The 24,455-nt window shown below is 44.9% G+C and overlaps 1 protein-coding gene across 2 annotated transcripts; it reads right to left on the bottom strand.

Annotated features, from left to right (window-relative positions):
* Window positions 1-749: 749 nt before the first annotated feature.
* Window positions 750-11,200, bottom strand: LITAFD (LITAF domain containing). 2 transcript variants are annotated; one of them, XM_009092138.3, is made up of 5 exons: window positions 11,027-11,200; window positions 5,251-5,363; window positions 3,165-3,230; window positions 1,893-2,052; window positions 750-1,427 (listed from the first exon to the last, which is right to left on the bottom strand). In XM_009092138.3, the coding sequence occupies exons 2-5, from the start codon at window positions 5,348-5,350 to the stop codon at window positions 1,319-1,321; spliced, it is 435 nt and encodes a 144-aa protein (XP_009090386.1). In that variant the 5' UTR covers window positions 5,351-5,363; window positions 11,027-11,200; the 3' UTR covers window positions 750-1,318. The 2 variants fall into 2 exon arrangements, with proteins under 2 accessions (XP_009090386.1, XP_050836208.1); XM_050980251.1 differs by having other exon boundaries at window positions 11,081-11,196.
* Between the last annotated feature and the right edge of the window lie 13,255 nt (window positions 11,201-24,455).

Raw genomic sequence — 24,455 nt, 5'->3', positions numbered from 1 at the left:
GCGGCTGCGGCCCCGGTCAGTGAGTGACGGAGCAGGGACACTGGTGACACCAGGGACAGGGACACTGTCACTGCAGGGACACTGGTGACACCAGGGACACTGGTCACAGCACAGGGACAGGGGCACCGGTCACTGCAGGGACAGGGAGCGTGGTCACACCAGGGACAGGGACACTGGTCACAGCACGCTGGTCACTGCAAGGACAGGGAGTGTGGTCACACAGCGGCACAGGTTTGGATAAGGATCTCTTTATCTCTTTCAGCTCTTTAAGTGCCCGGTAGTGCAGCCCCGGTGCCCAGAGCAGGGTTGGGGAGCAGCCCCGGTGCTGCTGCCCTGCATCCCCCTGCCATGTGCCAGTGTGAAAGCACTGATGATGTTACAGCATGGAGACACACGAGTTTCTTCTCTTCCTCTGTTTATTCTTCCAGCCAGCAATACCCTGCAGCAGCAGCTGCTGCTGTCAGTGTTGAGAAGGGTCTGGGCACCTCCTGGGCTTTGTAATTGCAGATATTTGATTGCACAAGGTGAGTGACTGTAAAGTTCTGTGTGAAGGTAAAGTCTAATAAGTCCTGCTTTGGGAGATGATGTGCTGCAGTGAGAAGGTTGAGAGGTAAAATAAAGGCCTTGTGTTGTGGTGACTTTTTTTAAGCCGTGTTTGCTGATTTTTTTTCTTTGTGTGTTTGCCTTTTGCATTGTAGCTTGTTAATGTAAAGGGGGTGTCCCTGTGACTTGCAGAGATGCTTTGCCAGTATTGTGAACAATAACAGGTTTATTTTCTTACCACATACATAACAGAGTAAAGACAGTCTCATAACTTAGTGTTTTGTTAATAAATAATCAGCTACACTGTACCACCCACAGCCCTGCAGGGGTAGATCCTGCAGGGAGAAGAGCAGAGAGAAATGAAATCCCAGCCAGTCAGTTCCAGTGCAGAGAAGGTGAGAGCTTCTCTGAAACATCCGTGTCCAAACCTTGGTTAGTGGTGGGCTGAGAGGTCCAGAGGAGTCTGTGTCCCAGCTGGGTGGGAGATTTGAGAGAAGCTGAAGAACTCACCAGCTGGAAACTTCACAGCACAGGGCAGTGAATCAAATAGAGCATAAATTAAATGATAGTGCAAATTAGTCTTGAAGTGTTTTTTGTTTTATAGCCAGTCCAGCCATGTGGTGGTAAACTGGAGTTCACCAGGTTGCTTCACCAGCAAGGGAGCTGCAGAACCTAAGCATAGTCCTGTGAGTTTCCTAGCAGTAGTTTTATGTGCAGAATCTTATGCCATTAGGAAATAGATGCTTTACAGCATCTGGTTGCATAAAGTTTGTTTCTATAGTCTTTTGTATCTATAAATGTGAAATTGGCAGTATGGGCAGTAGTGATCTGCATCCTTGAAGATCTTGATGAAGAGAGGGACGAAGCAGCATCCGAAGCAGCACCTAGAGCCAAAGGGGAGATGGACATGCACAGAATGATTACTGCCTTCCCTTTCCTGCTGGCCACAGCTGTGATTTCCCCCTGCCTTGTTCTGTCTGCCTGTGTGAATCCACCTCTTTCCCAAGTCTATTAATGTTTAAAGGATCTTCCAAAAGATTTATCTCCTTCGCTTCTGACGTCTTATGCATGAGTCTGTTCCTGAGCCTGATTCTAAATTACAGTGGGGAAGTAGACAGTGTTGTACTAATTTCTGCTTGTCTTATGAGAAGTGAAACATACTGGGTTAAATTTAGCAAGTTTGCATCCCCTGTAGCCATGATGACTGTATCTAGAAAAGACAGGATGGCTTCTCATCAAGTGGAGAAGGGCAAACTGTCTGTATAGGCACTAACTACAACTTTGATTTTTAATTACTCATTTTTAACCTTCTGCTGTGCTGAATCTGCACAGTGTCCGTGAAAACTTACCCAACCATGCACAGGCTGGTGCACAGGAGGTAGGACAGCTTGCCCAGTCTGTAGGTGACCTGGGTGGTGATGTGCTGGCGGCAGGAAGGACAGATTGTGGATGTTGGTTTGCTGGAGAAGATCCCTGCCACAATGATGGGAGGCTGAGGCACCAAATAAACTGAGTTCAGGAGGAGAGGAGAAGCAGCCAAATTAGAAGCGCAGGAAATATTTTGCAAGTTTTAAAGCCTAAACTGGGAAATGGAGGTTCTTGAAGTGGCATCTTGATTTCAGGTGTGTTCCTAAGAGCCACTGTGCTGATTCTGTGTGTCCCAACACATTGCACCTAAACCAGCCATAGTTTACTCAGATAAGAACACACTCAGGGAATTGTCTGTGGGATAACCCCCAGGCAGGCAGTCCCCACCACCCTCTGCTGGTTGTACTCTGACACTGAGGGTTTGTCTTCTGATATTTAAAATGAAATGAAAAGCCTTGTTCTCCCTGAAGAAGAGATTTGAAGGAGGTTGGGGAACTTTCTGGATCAACTTTTCAGTAGTTATGAGAAATTCATCAAAGCAGTTACTCTTACACCTACAAAACAGCTGTAAGTGTTTGTAGCTACAGCTACTGGTGCTGTTCTCAGTCAGTCTCTAGCTCCTGTTTTTGCAGTCTAGACTTGACTGTCATATCCCCTGAGGGGCACACCCCTTGTAGGTACATGAAGGATATTTTTTTCAGAAATGTTTTCAGTAAAAAAATACCATTTTAAGGATCCTAAAACATGTTTAGGGTACAACTTCACACTGTAGCCTGAGGCAAAACTTGAGTGGGAAGGTATCTGTTAGATAGATAGGATAGAGCACGTCTGAGTTCAAATGCCTTCTGGTTTTAGGGATGTTTAAAAATGTATGTCTCCTTTCCTCCTCTATGAGGTGTCACTGACTGCTCTTCAAAGCCTTTCCTCAGCAAATCCTTTGAGCTTCTCTACTTCATAAAGGTGACTAGAACAGGAACACTGGCCTTAAATTGATTTGTTCAGAAAGCCCTGGCCTCTGGCCTTTTTATTTTGGTTTGTTTTTGTATTTTTTTTTTCAAATGGGTACTTGTACTGGACAATCAAGTCTGAGTTTCTTGTATTATTATCATTAGTTTATCTACATTTCTGTGGAAATTTTCCAGTTTATGAGGTTGTGATTGGGTCAGCAAACTCCCACCCTCAGTGCTGATGTTAACACCAAGCCCATTTCTCTCTTGCTGCCTGCACTGTCAGAGCACAGCCCCTGGGCTTACCGGGCTCCTCCACGATGGTGGTTTCTCGGTAGGAGTAAGGTGGGGGAGAAGGATACTCATAGCCCCCTGTGCAAAGAAAAACAGGGCAAAATCTGTTAGTAACAACAGCTTCTGGCTCCCAAAAACCCTGTGGAGTGAGACAAGAGGGGCCTGCAGGGAGTGCCAAATCCAGCACAGGGAGAAGCAGCCACAGGTCTCATTCAGGGGGTTTCAAAGGCAGAAGAGCTGCAGTGGCTGGCTGGCCTCACTTTTGTAAAAGCTGAGAAACCAGTTCATGTCTTAGGAAAGGCAGCAGCTCCAGCATAACACTGTCATGGTACTCAATCTTCATTTAAGGACTTCTCAGATAAAGGACCCACAGTACTCCAGTGGTACTACCCTTACTATTTAGTATTCAGAGCCTTTTTACTAGTTTAAACTTTATCAGCTTTCAACAAAGATATCTCATCACACTCTGTTCTAGAAAGAAAAAAAGAAAGTTAAAATATCTTTTTCCTTTTGCTTTGGGAGAAGGCAAGCTGGTGACTAAGACACCTCAAGTTTTTCAGTTCTTTTGCTAATCTTTCAAATTAAGAATGCAATCAGCCTACCTGAGATGAAATAAATGACTGTATTAAAAAAAATACATTCATGAATACATTCAAAATAAATCCATGTGAAAAGCTTTACAGCCAGCTGGCGTGGATGTGGTACCAAACACAGGGCTGCTCTGGGACAGGGGGACAGTCCCTAAGAGAAATCTTGGTTGGTCAAGCCTGGGCAGCATTGGAGAAACCCTCACCCCCAGGCAGAGCAGCCCTGAGTCCAGCCTGTGCTCAAGCTTTCCACAAACCATGTGGGAGCAACCAGGGAATGAGCCCATGGGGATACAAATGGAATATAAACCCAGGATTTTCCAGAGGGGGATAAAATATGGTGGCAAAGGTGAAAAAAAATGTTAGCAAGATTTTCTTGAATGTCTTGCTAGAAGGGGTGGAGATTTGCAATGGCATTTGGGATTGGTGGTTGTGGGCTGGTGTTTAGTTTTTGGTTTTGAGGAGTTTTTGGGTTTTTTTTTTGTTTGTTTGTTTGGTTGGTTGGTTGGTTGGTTTTTAGGGGGTGTTATTTGTAGGGAAAAAATTGTAAAAAAATTAATAACTAAATCACTTCCTTCTGATTTAGAAAAGGAATGTGCTTAGTACAGGTGAACTCCCACTTGCTGTGTGTTAGTGGAGGATCTGCAGCTCAGGGCTGGGAGTGGGCAGTGCCTGTGCCTTGCCTGACTGGCTCCAAATGAGACTCCTTCTCCGCAGCCTCTTGCAAACCCTGCTGAGCTTAAAGAGGTCAGAGAGATCTTTGAGGACAAAAATATTTACAGAGAGAGCTGATCAGAGTGAAATGCTCTGAAAATGAGTCAGGTTTAGAGGCTCATGGCTGACACATCCAGCATTATTAGTTACTGCCTGATCTCCCATTGGGATTTTTTCTCCATCCCTGTCCAGTAAATGACAATTTCCTCAGCAGCAGGAAGGTGAGGAAGGGACAGTCACTGAGGATGGGGAGTGCCTGTTCAGAAGGAAAAGCCCACCCAGGAGAGCAGCTGCTCCTGGCACCCTCCTGCAGCTCTGGAGCTGAACTGTCAGCACTTCATCCCTGTAGGGACCTGGGGAGGGCAGCTTGGCCAGCAGGGACCCCAGGGAAAAGGCCAGAACTCTAAAACTAGATGACAATTGGAGCAGGACATTGCCCATCCACATACAGAGTTTGCTGGCTGAACATTTGCACGTTAGGAATATGAAATTATCATAGTGATACAGCTGCAATAAAGCACGTGATTAAAAACAAAATTACTAACTAAACCAACAAAAATATTTCTTGCCATTAGTTGGAACTGTGGATGCTGAGAATTTTGAACTTTAAAGGCACAGGAACATTTGAATGATGTTTCTATTAGGACATCCTATCCCCACCCCGGGGTTTATATGCTGGCACAGACGCTTTCTAAACCTCCTGGCAAGGCTGGGCCCCAGATGTGCTCGGTGATGAGCTGGAAACCAACCCCAGCGAGCCCAGGGAGCCCCCGGGAGCCCTTCCCAGCCCCGCTCACCGTCCTGGCCGAGCTCCGGGGCCGAGGGCTCCCGGTAGCGCTCGGGGTGCGGCTCGTACATCACCATGGGCACCTGCGGCCGCTGCTTCTCTGCGGACATCCCTGCGGCTCACCTGCCGAAAGAAGGGCAAAATAAAACCTTCCCTGCCTGACTCTCCCTGCCCTGGCTTTGCCAGGGCTCCTGTGGCTCCTGCTTCTCGCACTCGGGTGGTGCTTAGAGGGAAATTAGCAGTTCTCACACTGGTTTGTTTGTAGGTTGGAGAGCAGTCAGCTCCTGTCGCACTTCGCGATGAGGAAGGTGGAGGGCAAAAAATACCATCTTAATGAAAGAAATACCAGCATTTCTTTGTGCTGGGAAGCTAAAGATGTTCCCCCAGTAAACACTATTCAAAGCGTGCAAACTCGGGAGTGAAGGAATTACCTGTGCAGAAAAGTTAATCTGTTTTTTTCTAAGCATTGTCAAAGCAATCAAAAAAAGGGAAGAGCACCCTTGGAGCTCCCGTGAAAAACCTTCCCGTGTGATTCAGTCAGTGCAGTCAGCGGCAATTCGGATCCGTCTTTCTCCGGGTTATTGTGCAAACTTATCAGCGTTGTTATCGTGCCCAGTTTTGTCCTGTGAAACTATTGTCTCATCGGTAGGTGACAGGCTTTTGTTGGGAAACATCCTCATTGTGGGTGACTGCGCTGCCTGGGGCTCTGAGCAAGATGAGACCACAAAATGTGTGTTTTGCAGGTGTGAGCAGGAGCTGTTCCTCTGGGTGGGAGGAAGAGGACATGGATTTGATACGTGTGTTTGTATCCCTGCCAGCGGAAAGGCGATACTTATCGCTAGCTGCCCCTTCAAGCAGTATTAGCTGTTGATTTCCTGCTAACATTTACTGGAAGAGTCCTTTGCAGAAATGAGGGACAGCCTTTTTCCACAGGTCAGCGAGTGTTTTGGGGGAAAAGGGAAGTTTTGGGAAGAAAAAATGAGCACAGATGCACAAACTGCCCGAATGTGTGGGGTCAAAGAAAAGCAGCAGAGGAATTGCTAGGCAAGGCAGGATGGTCCCAACAGGTCTGTTTGCAAGGGGTGTTGGAGGGGGAGGTCAAAAGAGGGAGGATCAGCAGTGCTGAGTTAAAGCATCAGCCCCTCAGGGAGAAAAAAATAAAAAGGGATTTGAAAATATCACCAGGGGAGATGTGCTGCAATTGTCACAAATCTGGATGAATTGCAGGTGGTATGAAAAATGGTAGCAGAATGAATCATTTAAGGAATAGGTAGGATGGTGTGGAGAAAAAGATCAGAAATACAGCATTGGCCACGTTAAGGCCAAAGATGCTGAAGGAAATTGCAAATACATGGATTGGAGAGGATGGCTGGAGAAAGGTACATCTCAGTGTAATTGTTATAAAGGAGCTAAACCGGGGATTGGGAATGGCAGAGGTGTCAACAGGCCATTGCTGAAGCTTCATGAGGATCCCACTGAGAAGAAAAAAGGTGAGCCAGGAGAATCTGGGTGGGATGAAGCTGTGAGAAGCAAGGGAGAAGAAAAGGAGTTTGTCAGCAGTGACTGCGGGCTCGGGAGCGTGGTGATAGATAATGTTCCATTAGCCGGGTTAGCCAAGAGCTGCTCCCCTGGGACAGGGATTAGCGGGGAAAATTACAGGGAGTCTCCAAGTTTTTGTCTTATTCCTATCTCGGTGCACTAAATACTGGGTGGTGTCCATTTGGGTGACACTTCTGCAGAATTCACCTCGCTGCGAAACAGGAAAAAGAGGAAAGAGCTTTTGAATTGCATCCAGTGCCTGTAAGCCCAGGCAGGGGCCTGCAAGAGGCAGGGGTAGGAGGGAGTTACAATGGCTAAGAGGGTGAGAACAGGGTTCCTGCTGAGTGCAAGCACACACTGACTAATGCTGGCTCCACCCGGCCGGGGATGGGATAACATCACCGGCTGAAGGTGGAGGGCACCAGGTGCCAAAAAGAGTCAGCAGCACAGCGGGGAATGGTGTGGGATGCCGGGTTTGTGTCGGATCTTTTGGAGCTGCCGAGCACAGGGGCTGATGGCTGATCCAGCTCCCGATTCTCTCCTTTCGGTGCCTTGCTCTGCCTGCAGCAGCTGTGACCTGGGAGCGAGGGGATGGGGGGGCTCAGCTCCTCAGCCTGGGTGGGAGGCAGCACCGGGGGCTCGGGTACCCTCCGGGCACGAATGCTGAGAGTGCAGAGGTCCAGGAAAGGCATTTTCCGGGGCTGTTTGTGCAGCTCTGCAGAGCCTTGGATTGGCATAGAAGCGCTCACTCCCAGCTCCTGGTCCTGTGCCCCAGAGCCCTTCAGGACTGGGACTCCCAAACCTGCATAAATTAGAGCAAGGGATTTCCCTCTTTCTCAGATGTTGGAGAGGAAGATACGGGAGAGAACAGTGTGAGCAGCCCCGAGGGAAAGCTCGTAAGGAGAAATACCAGGAAGCAGCTCCTGAAGAGCAGGAAAATGCCCTCTAAACCTCTGCAGTGACAGCCAGGAGGGTCCCAATGAACAGCTCAGGAGTGATGTGAGCTGCCCTCTCTGCAGTCACCCTGAGAAAACAGAGCAAGGGCAGAGCAGCCCCTGGGGCTCTCCTGGGGTGGGCTTGGGTTTGTCCAAGCAGATTGACTCAAACTACTGCAAACTGCTTGATTTGCAGACAGAAGTGCATAGTCCAGGGCACCAAAAGAGTTCCCTGTCTTCTCTCAAGTTTTAGTCTTGTCTACACATGGATATAAACTGGTTTGCACTGGAAAATATAGCTGACTTTAAGGCCTGTGGAAATCAGAATTTTAAAAAAAGAAGTAAATCATGCCCTGAGGGATATGCACCAAGAGCCAACAGTGCAAGTGAGAACTGATCTCTCCTTTCTGTTCCAGGAAGGACAGACCCCAGGGAAGGATGGGCAGGCAGTTTCCATCATCTTCCTCTGATTTGCTCCAGGATCTCGTGTTTGGGTGTGAAGGGCAGCCTGGTACTACATTCAAAAGTTTGGTATTTTGGAAGATTAGCATTAAAAGATTATAGTAAATGATCTCCACATTTCATGGACATGTGGAGGAACAGCAGTTTTCTGCAATGGCCTGTTGGCAGCTGGGACACTGGCCCAAATGCTTTCAGTTTGCTGCAATGTGTCCTGGCTCTCCTGCCATCACTAGTTTAAAGTTTTCTTGGGTATTTAACCCTTCCAGCTGTGTTTTTGAGGCAATTTAAATTTCTGATATTTCGAAGAATGGCCTAAAATGCCATTGCTGGCATGCAATTACATCCAGGGCTTGAACAACATCAAGAGCCTATTTCATTTGATTGAAGCAGTAAATTCCAGGTTTTGGCTAGCAATGAAACACTGAATTCCTCAGTGGAGAGATCTTTTCCCTTTAGCACTAAAGAGTTGGTCATTTCAGGTAACATTCACAATGTGCTGAGGGTTTTCAGATGTTCAAAAGGGAATAGTTCCAGCTCTAATACAGACAAACATAATTGGGGAGCAGGATTCAGGTATTTTCCTATTCTCATTCTTAAATAGAAGCTAAAAGAGAGGACTGCTGGCGGCAAATGAGAATCTGGACTTTAGAAAGCATTCATTATATCTGGAGTAGACGAGCTTTTCAAGGAGATGAAGAACACTCTGCCAATTCCCTATTCTTTACTCATGAAATTAATTTTTTAATATCACAGTTCTTCTGGCTTTTAAGCCTGAATCAGGTTACCAGCCTCTTCAAATGGAGAGGATGTAGCTGAGGGGGGCTGGGTGAATATGCACCCTATTTCCTGTTGCAAACCCTTCACCTGGTTCCCCTTTCTTGTCTGCTGACTGCCTTGGCTCACTCCCTGCTATGTGCACTCCCAAGGCTCTGGAAAGGCAGGCACTGCCTGGGTTTTCCAGTCCTGTCCCACATCAGATGTTTGTGTTAAGTTAGTCCTTCATGAAGGTCTATAATTCAGTATGTTTACTGCTCCTGTTGCTCTCACCTTAAAGCAATTCAAACCACTGTAAACTTTCACAAACCTTCTAGTCTGGAATTATTAATAGTTTCTTGCTGTGTGCTATTGTGCCAGCACCATGCTTTTCCAGAAAACCTTCTACAGAAAACCCTGGAGCCAGCCCAGAGGACATTCCTGTCCCTTGCAGCCTTCCCTTCACAGGACTAAGCAAGGTTTGAGTCCTTTTCATTTCTGTACATGAATTCATCCTTCTTGTCCATGAATGGTCAGTGACCTCTGCCCTCAGCCTATGGAATGGTATGAATGTCATCTTGTATTTAATGGAAAAGCTCTGCAGAATAATCCAGCAGCACTTATTTCCTTTTCCCAGCCACCTCACGCTGGTGGTTTGTATTTAAGTTGTCATTAACCAGCAGCAGGTCTTTCTCCTCCAATGTCATTCTGCACTAATGAACTCCCAGCTTGCAGCTGAAATTTTGTGTAGTTTTTTAAGTGGGCTGCTTTGTTGCATTGTAGTGCACACAAATACTGCCACAGCAGGTCTCTACCTTTTCTTATTCCGTGTAATAGATTTTCTGCTTCCATAATTTGTTTCTTAAGTCATACATTTTATTAGCCACTCCTATATTTTGCCAAGGTTATTAATTAAAATACTGAATAAGATCCATCACTGCTTCCTGTGCTAACCTTTGATGCAGACCAGGTTTATCTATTAAACCTTGTTCCTTAGTTTACTGTTTGAAGTATAATTCCTTGTTCCCTTGAGATGACCAACTTTATTCACATTTAAAGGGCACTCGCTGTGAAGGGTGAGCACAGCTGAGCCCTGGGATTGCATTAGAACTGGTCCCTCCCTAATTACCATTCCAAAAATAAAGTAATAACTACCAAAGTGAAGTGTTGTCCAGTGGTTTGAGCATTAACCTGGACTGGGGGAAAAAAATGGGCTCAGTTCCTGTTCTGCCACAGTGACGTTTAGCAGTTAATTAATCCTGGTTTTCCTTAGCTCTGTTGTGGACAGAAATGCTGTTCTGGGGAGATACTACATCAATTCTGCTGTGCCATGGTCACATTTGCTCATGCCTTAAGGCTGGACCAAACAGAAGATGGGAAATGCTGAGTTTAGATTCAGCCTTAGTCCTCTATGAACACAATTTTGTCTTGCACGTTCCCTTTTAGCTTTCAAAATAGAGGGCAGCCTTACACAGTTGTTTCCAGCACTTAATCATTACTTTAAAAATTGATGTTTGCCAACTTTTAATTTAATTCCTTTATAGATGAACATTCCCTCACCAACAGCATCAACTCTGGGTAGCCAGCATTTCATTTACACCCTTTTAAAAATAATGTCCAGAACTTGTCCTTCAAATGAAAGCTGATAGAGCAGCTCAAGTAATGTGTCCTACAGCATCTGGAGCTGGTTTAGCAACTCTCACAAAGTTATTATGAATAAATCCATTTAAAGCAAGCAGGTGTGTGCCCTGCTTTTAGGTGTGAGCTGACTTTTCCTATGGTGCATCAGTTTGAATTTCTATCCTTATTACTGCTCTCATTTCCACCCTCTCAGAAAGCTCCTTTTCCTCTCCTCCCTCTCTGATCTGTTCTAGGAGAAAGAGAAAATATCCTGAGAAAAATCTTTGCCTCCAGATTTTAGGAACAAGAGAGAGGCTTGCAGATGTTCAGAGCTTGCCAATTTAATCAGGAGAAGTTAGGACTGACAGCAGAGAGCCAGAGCTGCCAGAGTCCCCGAGCTCAGTGACTGCCCCAGCCCTGTCTCTGCCTCCGAGGAGCACACACAGCCATGATCCCAGCCCATCTGACAGCTCTTACCTTCCTGTAGCTCTGGCAAATCTGGGGAGGAGGAAAGCTTCAGAAGGTGCTCACCTCAGCCATGTCTGTGCCCTGGCTGTGCGTGGGGACAGAGCCACAGCTGGGCAGGGACATGGCCCCAGCTCCTGCCCGTGACATCCGTGGCAGCCAGCCCTGCACAGGGTGTAATTAGCCCAGTTTGTCACAGCCCCAGCCTCTGCTCACACCTGCTCTGTCACACAAGGAATGCTGTGGGACTGGCTTCCACCAGAGGTTGTTTTTGTTGGTTTGTTTTATTCCCAATATCCAAATTTTGGGTATTGGGAATAAAACATTTTCCTTTGTGCTAAGCTGAAAGCTAATGGAGTGATGAGAAGCAGCACAGAAATAACTTGGGGGAATGGAGAGAAAAGTGTGTGTCCTACCCAAGGGTACTTCTCTATGAGAAAAGTAGGATGGAAAACCACAGGGACAGGTGTATCTGGGACTCTGCTATTTTATTACTGAGATCAGTGATCACTTCAAATTTCTGACCAAGTAATTGTGCTTAGATCAGCAAGGATCTCTGTGCAGGCTGGTAAATATTGATATTTTATCTGGGATCTTCTTGGTAACCAGGTCTGTGGCTGAACTGGATTTTTGTTACGTAGATGCTTTGTGGTGGGTTGCCAGATGCCCACCCAGATGCTCTTGTTCTCCTCTTCAACAGTGAAAATAAGATGGAAATGCTCTTCAGGTGAGATGAAGTCACATACCAATCAAAATCCCAGACAAGCTAGACTTGACAATTCAAATAATTGAATTTATTACCAATTAAAATATATTTGGAAGGCAAGAAACAGAGACAAAACCACCTCCCTCAGACACCACACACTTGGCACCTCCAAGTATAACAGTGGCTGTGTGACTCTCTCAGTAAGAATTGGGTTTATTCATCTGAACCTCCTGTTTTGCACAAAGATCTTCCTCCACAGCCTGGAGCCCACCCCCAGAGCTCCCTGCAAGGATGGAGCATGATGCCCAGGGTTTGTCTGGCAGACTCACATCCCCAGCCCAGAGCATGCTGCTGGCTCAGCTCCTGGGCAAAATCTTGTTTAAGAAAGGGCTGCAGCAGTGCAGGAAGCCCTGAGCTTGGAAAGTCAGGATTGCACAATACTTAGCAAAACAGAATTTTATATTTCCCAGTACAGCTGGGAAGCTGCCATGGGAAAAGGAAGGAGGGAGGGAACTGCTGTGCACTCCAAGTTTTCTTGCCCCTTTCGTCACCACAACTTGGAAACTCTGGAAACAGATTTTTTGTTGTTGTTATTGGATGTTTTTGTGGGCTTGGATGCTGTAAATGGTGACAGCACATCACCTGCCTCTCCCCCAGAGATGAAGGACAGGTACAGAGCACTAACTCAGATTTGCTTCACTGCCAAAGGGGAGGCTCAGCACTTAGTGCACTCCACACATCATCAGAGCAGCTGCAGACTCACCTCCCAAGAGTCACATCTCCAGGCTAAACTAAGAATATGAAAGGATGGCTGACAGTAACCGTGGCTGATCCCATTCCTGCCTTTCAAATCTTTGCTCTTTCACAGGTTCTTATGTGATATTGGACAAGTGATTCACTCCTCTGTGTTGTCTTCATGTAAAGAAATATAATAATTGTAATAAACCAATTTCAATAGAAATGTTATGCTGCTTTGTTGAAACTCAAACTCTTTGTGGAGAGGCTTTATTTTGACAATATTTTCTTAGGAAAGTCACTGCATGTTCATGCTGCAATGTACTATTTCTTAAAGAGGTGCCTTAAGGTCTAGGGAAAACACTCTGGAAGAAAAGAAAAGGGAGAAGTGTCAAAGTAGTAATATGTGTAGGAAAAAATGGATTATAAGAAGAGTCCTTTTATATACTTATATATCAGGAAATCAGTGTGGGTAAAGGGGCCATTTCTTAGGGATGGTTGTCTTTCCTTGTCCTTGAACAGCAGAGGAACAGCAGTGATGAAACCATGAGTGCATCCAGAAGTACTCATGCACAAGAAATTCTGGCTGTGATGTAGGATGGTTTAAGTGCTTAAATATTTCCAGCAGCTTTTTCACTCAGTGTGCTGCCCAGCTGGCACCTGGGCAAGGCCCTGCCATGGCTGCAGCTCCCTGGGCTCTGTGCAGGGGGCAGAGCCAGCTCTGTGTCCCTGCTCCTGGGTGCTGTGTCACCTCCAGCCTTTGCTGCAGTGGAGCTGGAGGGGTGCAAAGATCCTCCTGCCTCCTGCCAAGCTGCTTTTGTCCCTCTGTGCTGCCCTGCCAGTGATCCCCCAACCTGTGGGGGAAGTTGGTGTTTTAAACTTTGTTTTACACGTGTACCACTGGCTTTGTTTCCCAACCCTAATTACAGTGCTTGCTCCAGGAGAAACAGTGTGAGGCTTGGGAGGAGAGAGATGCTATCAGCCCCCTGAATATCATGTATGCTATCAGGGACAACAAGGCTGCAATAACCATTCTAAATTAGTCCATCAGGTGATGACTGCTTTTCCTATCCTTGTAAAAAAAAAACCACTTGCTGCATCTAGAAGCTGTTCACCATTATTGGTGGTTTCTTTACCATTTTTGCTTACAGTTTCTCATGGGATGGGAAAAGTGGATTCAAGATTTTTTATGTTTGTTTGGTTGTTTTTTTCTTTTCCTGCATGAAGTTGGTAGCTCTGTTTCTGACTGTGGCAGTTGTAGCCATGGAGTTAAGATCAGAAGATGTTAGTGTGAGATAAAGACTGTCAGTTCTCACCTGGGATTTCTGCTGAGCACTGCTGGATATCAAGCCCTTCCTGACCCAGGTAGGGGAAGCTGCCCCTGGGGAGGCTCTGGGAGTTTGGAACCTGGCCCAGGACAGGACAGAGCACCCATCAGAGCAGTGAGGACAGGTCTTGTTCCCCGACCTGTGCAGGTGGAACGGGGCACAAAGGAGATTTTTGTGGCTGTCCATTGACTTTTGGGGGGCCTCAGACAAGTGGCTCATGCTGTGCCCCGGACTTGTAGGTGGGTGAAGCTGAGATTTAATTCTCTCTTTGAGCCCATTAAATAGTTCATATGTTCTTTGAAGTGGGATTGTCTCTTTCTTGCTGTTTTGTGTTCAGGTCTAGCCAGCTGACTGCAACCTCTGTTAAAGCATGACAAAAATAAAGTTGAATTGAGATCTTAGAGATAACTCATATTTTGTTTTGGCTTCTCTGCTACTGGAAAACTAACAATGGGTTCAGGTCCTTGGCTAATAAAGCTTGGAGAAAGATCAGAACCATTTTTCCAGTTACAGAAAGCAGAGCCCTTTTGCAATTCTCCCCCTGCTTACACCAGCAGCTATTTGTGTGCAGCCAGTGGGATCTGGAGCTGTGTTCTGTAATTCAAGAAGTTCAGTGTCTGTGAATATCCCTGCTATTTTCTGCCATAAATACAGTGCAGGTAAAATGCCAGTTCATTACAGGTGAACCCAGCTCCCCCTGGCTGGAACTCACCTGTCCTGTTCAGTATCTGAATGCAGCATTTTCTTGGAACATTGATTACACCAGAAGTGTAAGAGTGACTCAGATATGAAACACCATTCTTCTCTGATAAGATCTAGAGATGAGTTGCTTTAATGTGCAAAGTAAATATTTGGGTGACATGTGGCACACAGCTTAAAGCAGAAACCACTTCTGAGCAATGCTTTCCACATGAAAAAATATCTCCAGCATGACAAATTGGACACTGGCTGCTTCTGGTAATTTGCTTACTGAAATAAGATGTAGAAAGAGCACCAGCAGCACATCATGCAGGAATCTGAAAAATCACTGTACCTTCTGCAACACATCTGATCTGAGACCTCAGCCATTAGCCAGCTTTATTAACAGCACAACAGTCATGGGTTTTCCCTTTTCTTTTTGTTCCTTTTAAAATAAGAGTTTTAAAAGCTCTGAGCTTGGTGTCAGAAAGATGGTTATACATCCATGTAGTCTTACTCACTGATTATGTGAGGCAGGAAACACTTAACAGTTTAATTCAAAATTAATCATTGAATCAAAGGAAAATGAGTGAATGTCCCTCTTGGTTAGCAAGGAATACCTTAATGAAAAGTATTTTATTGTTTTCTCATTTTTATTCTGGATTTTGAAAAAAATCCATAATCCTAACTTGGTTTTTAAAAATTTTTGAAACAATACATGCAAAAAAGTCAGTAAGAACATTTCAAAACTCATTCATTTCTAAAAATTTTTGCTGGTTTTGACCACTGTGGCCGTTCATGGTTTTCAAGTGGAGACTGTTCTGTTAGGTGAGAAGCCCTTGCACTCAGAACAAATTCTAATTTCCTGCAAATACACCCCTGCCACCTACAGAAATCCTTGTGCTTTCAGCCTGAAGCAGACTTTGGTTTGGGCAGGGCAGGCAGAGCTGCAGGGAACCAGTGGGAGCTGTGAGGTCAGTGCTGAGCCCTTGGAGCCTTGGAGGGATGGAACACAGTGTGAAACCCCCAGCAGACACCCTGCCACAGCAGTGGAATTGCATCTCCTGGTTATTATCACACCTTAACAACTGCTAGAGCCAGAACCATGAAGGATTAGACTCACAGACTGGAAAAAAAAAAGGAATTGTGAAATTTCATGCAGGGAGAACAAAGCCTGCTCTGCTGACGTGACTGTGGTGCTGACAGTGCTGATTATACAGCAGGGCTGTGCTTGGCATGTCCAAGAGGTGTCACATTTTCTGCTTGAATTAAAAGGATTTCAGATTTTTCTAACAATGGGAATCAACAGGATTGCCACCTACATGATGCACATGACAAAAACAACTTCTAGATCATCATGCTGATCTGGGAAGGAAGAGGAGTGGGCCCTTAACCCACAGGGTCATTTGGGAAGTTCGTTATCCACATCCAGCTAATTAACTTCAGTGGTGAGGGCTGAGATGCTGGAAAGAGCTGATCAGCAGAGCTGGCTTGCAAGTCTGGGATGTTTCTGATGTCAGAAACAGTATGTGGTCAGATGCCTGAATTATTGTCTAATTGCACACTTTGGTGCACCACAGGAATAAGTATCTCAGGATTCCAGCTGTCCCTAGAACTCTATTTTATTTTAATTATACAAGTGGACAATGTGGAAAGGAGATTGAACACAGTTTAAACAGGCCAAGATAGGACTGTGCTGACTTTGCACAGGCTTTGCAAAGACTTGTTGCGAGTGCAATCCAAATGTTTCAAACGCTGCTTCCCCCAGGAAATCCTGCTGCACACAGAGGGGTGAGGGCACTCCTGCCTTCCAAGGTTGAAGGATGCAAAAGGCACAAAACCACAGCCAGCCAGTGCCTGACCCCTCTCATCAGAGGGGCTGCAAGCTCCTGCAGCCAGGAGGAGCCTGAGCCAAGGGAGCTGCGGTGGGTTCATCCTGGGGGAGGCTCCCGAACTGCCCTAATTAACTGGGGCAGTAATTAACCTTAGTCCCTACGTGGGGCCCTGCACTGGCAAATGAACCCTTTTGCTTATTTTGAGCATCCATAGTTTATGAGTTTAGATGGACTTTTTTGGTTTGGTTTTTTAGGTCTGTGATTCCTGAGTTTGATTTTAGGTAGTCCTGTGAAAAGCAGAGAGCTGGATTTGATGATCCTCATAGTTCAACTTCCAACCTGCACTATTCTGTGTCAGCTTCTGGAAGCCAACAAAATTATCTGAAAATTTTGCATCTTTTTTTCTTTCCAAGAGAATTAAATTTAAATCTTGAGCACCTGGACCTTCCTTCAATTTCCTCATTTGAAAGGAGCAGCTGGCCAGAGCATCATTCCTGTAAGAGAAAGGATGGAAAGAGCTCAGCACAGCTGCTGGTAGTTGTGGCAGGTCAATGGCTGAATTACTGCCATACAAATCCCATCCAGCAAATCCCTGGAAATGCAAAGTGTTCTTGGAATTTCTATGCTGAGATTTTCTTGGAAGATTGCTTCACCTGCCCGGTAGGTAGAGAATGACATTTTATAAGAGAACATATATTCCTCTTTTATAGTTCACAATCATGTCTTTTCTTACCTCTTTCCCTTGATTGAACTTCTAGAGCACTTAACAAAAAAATCTGCCAGAAAAGAGGTTCCACTTAGGGAGAGCAGCATTCCCTGTGCTCTGACTTGCACAAAGGACAAAGCAACTTTTCTTTGTGCCTGGTGTCTTGATGAAGATAGTGCTGGTCAAAGAATAATTTACACAAGTTACATGTAAATTTAACTATGTACAGCTTCAGTTGTTGAGATTGTAACTGTGATATGTAGAAAGCAATGTCATAAAATGAAAAACTAAAATGCACATTAGTGTTCCATTAGTAAGTAGAACCAATATTGTATTAAGATGGAAAAGTCTGGCTGGGATTGGATTCCAGGAGCACACACGGCCTTTGTCCTGGGCGCAGCTCACCCTGCTGGGCTTGGTGAGAGGCTGCTGCCCTCTGCAGCCTGCACAGCTCCAGAGCTCGGCACTGTGGCACTGACAGAAACAGGGCACCTCTGTCCCATCTGCTTCTTGCTTTTAGAAGCCTCAGGTGAGAATATATTCATATTTGATATCCCAAAATATCTGCTTCCAAGTATTTTTACAGAATAGTTAACAAAATTAGGGAATTACAAAACCAAACAGAAGTAATGAAAAACCCAGATCCATCTACTTAGATCTTTTATGATCTATTCCATCAAAAATAAAACAAGAAAATAGTATTGCCTATTAATGGTCACTCACAAGGTCTGTAGCCCAGGATCTCATCTCTTACATGAAGACTGCAGCTTAAAAGCAATGAATCCTTTCCATCACTGAGTTCAAAGTAGGCCACACAAAGATCTGTGTGGGGACAGGATAATGGGATTTTCTTCTGTAGATGAAGTTGGGGCCAGAACCTGCAGTCCTCCATAATCCCTTCCTCACAGTTTAGGTACCTTTAAAGTTATTTTTGGACTTGCTCCAGGTGTCCTCTCATATCTGAATGACACTGTTGTTGAGCTTTGAGCAGCAGCTGAGCTCTCAAGACCTTACTAATTAAAATGATCCCTTCTACTTTCTGTGCAGTGCTTTTCTTGGTGGAAACAAAAGTCACAGCAGGAAGTTATTCTTGGGGCTGGAACAATTCTCTGAAACTTGTCCAGCAATATCAATCTGTGTTTATCTATCTTGAAACTATGTCAAGAGGGACTTGTAGAGAGTTAAAGGTGTGCAAAAGAAGTCCAGGAGATCAGGGAGGGAATTATCCTGAAATCAGCTGTAAGCAGGATGGTTGTTAAGGTACTTACTGTACTGTAGAACTTGCCTAATGCTCTCCTGCCAGGCTGTGAAACCCCATCTTTATGTTGGGGTATGTCCCTTCTAATTCACAAGTCACTTTTGCTTAGTCTAAGCCATTTTCTGCTATTTCAGGTTTCAGTCCCAAAAACCTGCTGAAATCCCACTCTTCTTAATGCAGTCTTTGTTCAGCAAGCCCTGTGAAAAAGCAGCCAGGTACCCTGCAGGTGATGGTAGCTGTGATCACTGTGGGCAAGTGGAAACCACATTGATCCAGCTTTATTTCCTCTGGCCTGAAGAGACAAGCTCTGCCCCTGGTTACTCCTGTGGGTACCAGCTGGCTGGGCTGCTGTGTCCTGCACTTGGATGGCAGCTGTTTCAGCTGCTGGGTGAGCCATGAAACATCCCTGTATTTGGGGACAGCAAAATAATTAAACCCCCCCAAGGACCAGAAGTTGGGCACACTGGAGAGCTGACCAGGCTGGGTAATCCAAAAAGTGCAGGAACTGGGAATTGTCCTGGTTATGTGTGTGAGCTATGTGCACAGAAAGGAAAAAGAATAAGACAAAAGAATATGTCAAAGAAAGAGTTATTGTGCTCTAAACTCCTTGGGTTGTTCCTGTGGAAGGTCCTTAAGAATCCTGACCCAGGAAGATGGAGATAACTCCAACAGAGCACATCCAAAGCTAATTTGTGTGAGTGTTGTCAGGAGGCACTGTGGGAGAGAGAAGATGACTTTGTGCCAGCACAGGGTGTCTTGAGCACCAGCTGAGTGTTTCAGTTGTGAGTTTAGCCTAGTTTTGAAGTGTCTGAAGCTCTGTAATGCCACTTTTAATTTTTAAGTGGTTTTGAGTATGTTAGGCTGAAAGAGAAAATACAGAGAACTCCTTCAGCACAAATCTCTGACCTGGGTCAGCTGTATTTTACTGGACACTGCTTTCAGGAGGATTTCAGCACTACACATGAGCTGCTCTATTTGCTTCTCAGATATTTTGCCAGGCAAGATGCCCAGTGATTATGTACTGAAAGATCAAGAGACACACTGGTGCTCCTAACCAAATGATTTCACTTTCAGAGCATGAGGAACTCATGCAAGTGACAGGTCAGAGAGCAGATTAATTTGAACACTGTGTGCTTCTCTTGAGCAGCCCTGCTTGGAGGGGAAGTGTTTCTTCTTGAAAATAATAATTAAACAAGGGTGAGTTAGATTATGTACCTCTGGATATGCTTTGCACTGCTCTGTCTCTCATTAACTCTTGCAAAATTACTGGTCAGAGAAATATATTATAACTCATCTCTTTTGTGGTGCCTCTATCAATTAGGAGCAATGACCTTATGCAAGAAATTAAAAGATGATAAAACCTTTCATGGCTGAACCGAGTCTTTTTCCTTGACCCCTTTTCTCCTGGCATCCATTTCATTTTATTTCTCAGAAAATGGTCAAATCACTGACTAATTGATCAGCCAGTGGCATTGCTGTGAAATACAGTAATTTTTCTGCAGAGCAGGTGGAATATTTCTCTTGCTGTGCTGTTGGTTGAGTGTTGCGCTCAGTGGCTCATGGTAAAAGGGCTCAGAGTTTCCTGGAGCAGTCAGACAGACCAGAGCATTAAGAAGCTCAGAAATACTATTTTTTTTCTATTTTTTGTCTGTCAGCTGCGACACTTTCCCATCTGCCTTTGCAAGTCTCTGGATTGTTGTAACAGCATTAATCAGCAGAGTTGACAAAACCCAAATGACAGAGAAAGACCCAGAGCTGCCTCATCAATGCTTTTTAGGGGCTGAGCAGTCACATTCTGCCTGATCTGTCAGCTTCCTGTTCTGCTCTGAAGCACTCCTGGGTATTCCCTGGGCAGCACAGAGTCAGGGAGCTCAGGTTTGGGCTCTCAGTGTCTCATGGGGAGGGGCTGCAGCAGCATCTGCTGGCAGGCGTGTCCCTGGCCCGTGCCCGGCTGTGATGTGCTTTGTGCAGAGGAATTACTGGAACTAAAGCACACACTCAAACACACAAAAAGTGTGAAAAATTCTGTTCCTCCCAGCTGATCTGGAAGGGTTGGTTATCAGTACCCTGTCCAGTGGCATCCTCTGGGAATAAAGGCACTTCCAGGACAAAGGCAGGAAATGTTGATTTAAGCCTCTTACACTCCTGACAGAGTCACTCATCAGTCACTCACATAAAACCAAAGCTGATGCACAAGGACAATGCCAAGATGTGTTTCCACATTCCTGGGAGCCCTGTACCCTGTTCCCCTTCCTAGCCAGCTTGGTGCTCCAGCCAGCAGTAGCACAGCCTTTCCAGCTTAAATTTACACCCAGCTTTAAAAACCTTTTACAGCATTTTTTGTGTCAAATCATTATCCTGTGACTTAGAGTCTGCAGCATCTAAGGCTGCCCAGCCCTTAAAGTTAAGAAGGGTTTTAGGATGTGGAGCTGCAGCATCCTAATCACTGAGGGATGGCTTGTGTCTAGAGCAGACTACACCCAGAGCAAAGCTAAAAGCAACAGGCAGTTTCTAATGATGATTTATAATAGATAATATCTTTAGCCCTAATTGTGTTTACTGTAAGTGAGGCCCTTGAGGGAAAACCAATACAAGCAATTTCTCAGTCAAGAATGGAGCCACAAGACAGGCACATTGTTCAAAATAAAATCCCCTGCCTGCTAGTGAGTTTTAAATTTTTGGAAGGTGGAACAACAGTTGCAGGGTAAATATTTGCCTGTTAGGGTGATGCTGACTACTAAAGACTTGACAATTGTGTCAGCATTGGCAGAAATGGAGACATCCTGGCTTGGCAGCTTCCTGGTTCCTGTGACTGGGAAATAGCTGAGTTTTTGGCCCTGGGACAATGGATTTGGAATAACTGATAATAGTGTACTTTTATGTGTTGCCATAAGAAATAGTTCATAGTATCTCAAATAGTCCCTATTCCAACACCCAAATTAAGACACAGTCCATATTACCCCTGCAGACCACAGGCTGTAAAACACTGGTATGGACTGGACACACTGGCAAGATGAGAAGCCCAAAAATAATACCAAGATTGCTCCAGTGCAAGAGCATTTTTTGGGTTCTGTGCAGAGAGCAGCCATGGAGTTAATTGGGGAAAAGGAGGGAGAGGAAACATCAAAGCTGCGAAGCTGCTTTGGCCAAGGGCCATGGCTTCCATGCTTTTTCCTCTGACACTTTTCCCCTCTGTGCCAAACAAGTGGCTGAACCCAGGTTTTATGCTTGAGACACAGCACAGTGTTTAAAGAGCTGAGAAATGTGTGTAGCTTGAGAAATGGAAAAACTGCACCAGGCTGTGGCCTGGCATGGGAGGGGAGGGAGTGCTGAGTGTTCAACAGGCTGCTGCTCAGATCCTGCTCCTGAGCTCTCCTGATGCTCTGAAAAGCTGGGATGCAGATGATTACCTTCATCAAAGTATGGAAAATTCATCGACTGAATGCTGCAACCTGTGAGCAGGGAGTGCTCCTGCTGACCCCTAGTTTGAAAAACCAGGTGTTGCTGGGGTATTTGAACTTCAACAAGATTACATCTCTTTATTTTCAAGTCTTTCATCAGCACATTTTCCTTTGTTAAGAAAGCACCTGAGTACACCATTAGGAGCTTGATAATATAAATAATATCCAGTTTGGTTTTCTTTTCTTGGGGTTTTTTGTTTGTTTTGTTTGTTTTGTTTGTTTTGGTTTTTATTTTTGTTTTATTTGTGGGTTTTATTTGTTTGGGGTTTTGGTTCTGTGTGTTTGTTTGTTTCTTTTCTTTTTCACATGCATAGATTGTGAATGTCTCAGACAAAAGGGAGATCTGGGGCTGACCAATTTTTTCTAAAGAAAAGCAAGTCATCCCTGAACAATTGGGTACCTGGTGGCAGCACAGTGGTGAGGATGCAGGGCTGCTTCTTCAATTGCCTGGCTGAAGTGAAAAATTGAAAGCAATTTCACTCTGAATCAGCTCAAAACAAAACATGGACTGAATTGGAAAATACAGGTTGCACTAAATGGATCATTGTATTTGGCATAAACCTCTCTGCCATGATGCAGCATTTAAGAAAAAAAAAAAAAAAAAAAAAAATAATAATCTAAACCTATTAATGAGGTGGTATTTCCAGAGGCTGCTGTACAGTGATAGCATTGGTGGAGTAGCAGCAGATTTAACCTCAGAATTGGAAATCACCTCATTGCTCACAGAATTAATTTTGTGAGCATTTCTTTCAAAGTCAGCCTGGAGATTTTATTCCTCTCATGTCCACTGAAACATTTATGTGTCTAGGTTAAGTACTGCACCACGTACAAAAATTTACATGATTAATAAAATCAACCTTTATACAGCAAATTCTGGTGCATTGGTCCAGAATTTGAGACTGCAGGTGGAGGATTAATGGAAAAGCACAAGGTTACAGGAGAAAATTGTAAAAAGAAACAAAGAGCAGTGCTGCAATACTGCTGTCACCTGGATACAGTTTATACGTGGAGAAACCTGAAAGAACAGGAGCCCTCTTCTTTCTTTAGTGTTTATGATCTGGGATGTTGATTCCTATTTATTCCTGTTTACTGTTCCTTACTCCAGTAGAAACTGGAGGTAGTCATGACATCATCTGAATGTTTAATTGAACCAAATACTGAATGTCATCCTGAAAAAATCAGAGCTGGTAAGGGCTTCTGCTTCATGTGTGCTCTGTTTTCCCAAAGGTTAAAGGATGTGAGACACATCCCAAAGCTGTCACTAACCCATATAAAACTGAGCATGTTTTGGGGTTATTGTTCCTAAAAGACCCTGTACAGGAGTGACTTTCTAAGGCTGACTGTGAAACCCTTCCTAGGCTCAGAAGGTAATTTGAGATCAGCAAAAAGGAATTAACACACAGAGCTCTGAAGCTGCAAATCTGGAGAGAAGGATGAGGTGCAAACTGACCTGATGAAGTAGTAGGAAGTGTTATATTGATTTCTTCTTAAAGATATAATTTAATTCAAGCAATGTCTCAGGAATTTTAGGAATTTTAGTATTTTCCAGTGACTTGTTGCATCTTCAGGAAATACAGCTGATGGAAAGAGAGTAGATATAAATAATTCCCTGATCAGACTACTCTTATTTTGGCTTTCTCCTTGTCAGCTGCCATAAAATAATTTTCAATATTCCCTAAAAACCAACAAAGATGGGACATTTCTGCACAACTGAAGCTCATCACAAGCAGAAAGGACAGCCACTTTAAGCTGTCATCTCTGTGCAAACACCTCTCATGTTTCCAATCTTCCCCTGCTTGATACTCTAGTGTGATGCAAACATAAAATCCTTCTATCTTTGTATTTACCATACAAAGAGGAATTAATTTTTTTAGTGTTGCATTAATGCCTCAGAATTTTCTGAAAATAACAAGAAATTGTTAGGCTCATTCAATTCTTTGGTTGTTTTGGTTTTGTTTTTTCAAGAATGTAGAGCCAGTGGCTGACTGCTGAAGTAACTGATGAAATCAAACACCTGGAACTCTCAGTTTAAAGAGTTAAAAAAACCCCAAAACTCTGATGCCTGCCCCTGCATGGCCAGTTCCCACTGCCAAAGGAGCCCAGCCTGTCCCTACAGAGAAAATTTTTGTGAACAATTTCTCCATGCCATGAGAACAGCCCCCAGTTGAAAGGAAGGAAAGGCTAAAACTAAAAGCAGATGTTGTGAGCCCTCCTGGTTTCATCCTCCTTTTGCTCTTGCCCTTTCCCCACCCGGAGGGAGAACCCCAGGAGACCCTGAAGGCTCAATCTGCCTCCACAAGAGAAACCTGAACTGTGGAAGAAGGAATTTTCTTAAACACTTCTCTCCCAGAACAGACAGAGGCAGGAAGCAGTGAAGGGGATGGCAAAAGACTGGGAGCAAGGTAGCTGAGTATTTCCTGTTTGCTTCATCTGAAACAAAAGGGCTGGGAAGCATTTCCTCTGGGTGATGGGAGCAGGGTCAGTGTGGGAAATGTGTGTGTGTAATATCTCCAGAGCCATGGCCTGCCCGAGCTGAGGACAACTCACCACCCTCTGTGCTGCAGAATGTTCTGGAGGCTGCACCAACTGCATCAAGGTCACAGGGACACAGAGGGATGGAGTGAGCATTGACCTTTGCAGGCAGCACTGCAGGGCACTGAGGGGTTTCCTGCAGGAGCTGCAGCACCCTTGTTCCAGATGCTTCCCCCAGAATGGCTGCAGGGAGCCTCAATAC

This window comes from Serinus canaria, chromosome 14 (genome assembly GCF_022539315.1).
Source record: "Serinus canaria isolate serCan28SL12 chromosome 14, serCan2020, whole genome shotgun sequence".
NCBI classification, from domain to species: domain Eukaryota; kingdom Metazoa; phylum Chordata; class Aves; order Passeriformes; family Fringillidae; genus Serinus; species Serinus canaria.
This window is presented reverse-complemented; position numbering and strand designations above follow the sequence as displayed.

What these genes read in the sequence shown, in the direction of transcription:
- LITAFD (XM_009092138.3), bottom strand. Translation starts at nt 5,350, where the DNA reads ATGTCCGCAGAGAAGCAGCGGCCGCAGGTGCCCATGGTGATGTACGAG. An exon ending in CCCGGAGCTCGGCCAGGACG is followed by an intron (nt 3,231 to 5,250) that starts GTGAGCGGGGCT and finishes TTCTTTGCACAG; the next exon opens with GGGGCTATGAGTATCCTTCT. An exon ending in ACCAGCCTGTGCATGGTTGG is followed by an intron (nt 1,428 to 1,892) that starts GTAAGTTTTCAC and finishes CTTTGGCTCTAG; the next exon opens with GTGCTGCTTCGGATGCTGCT.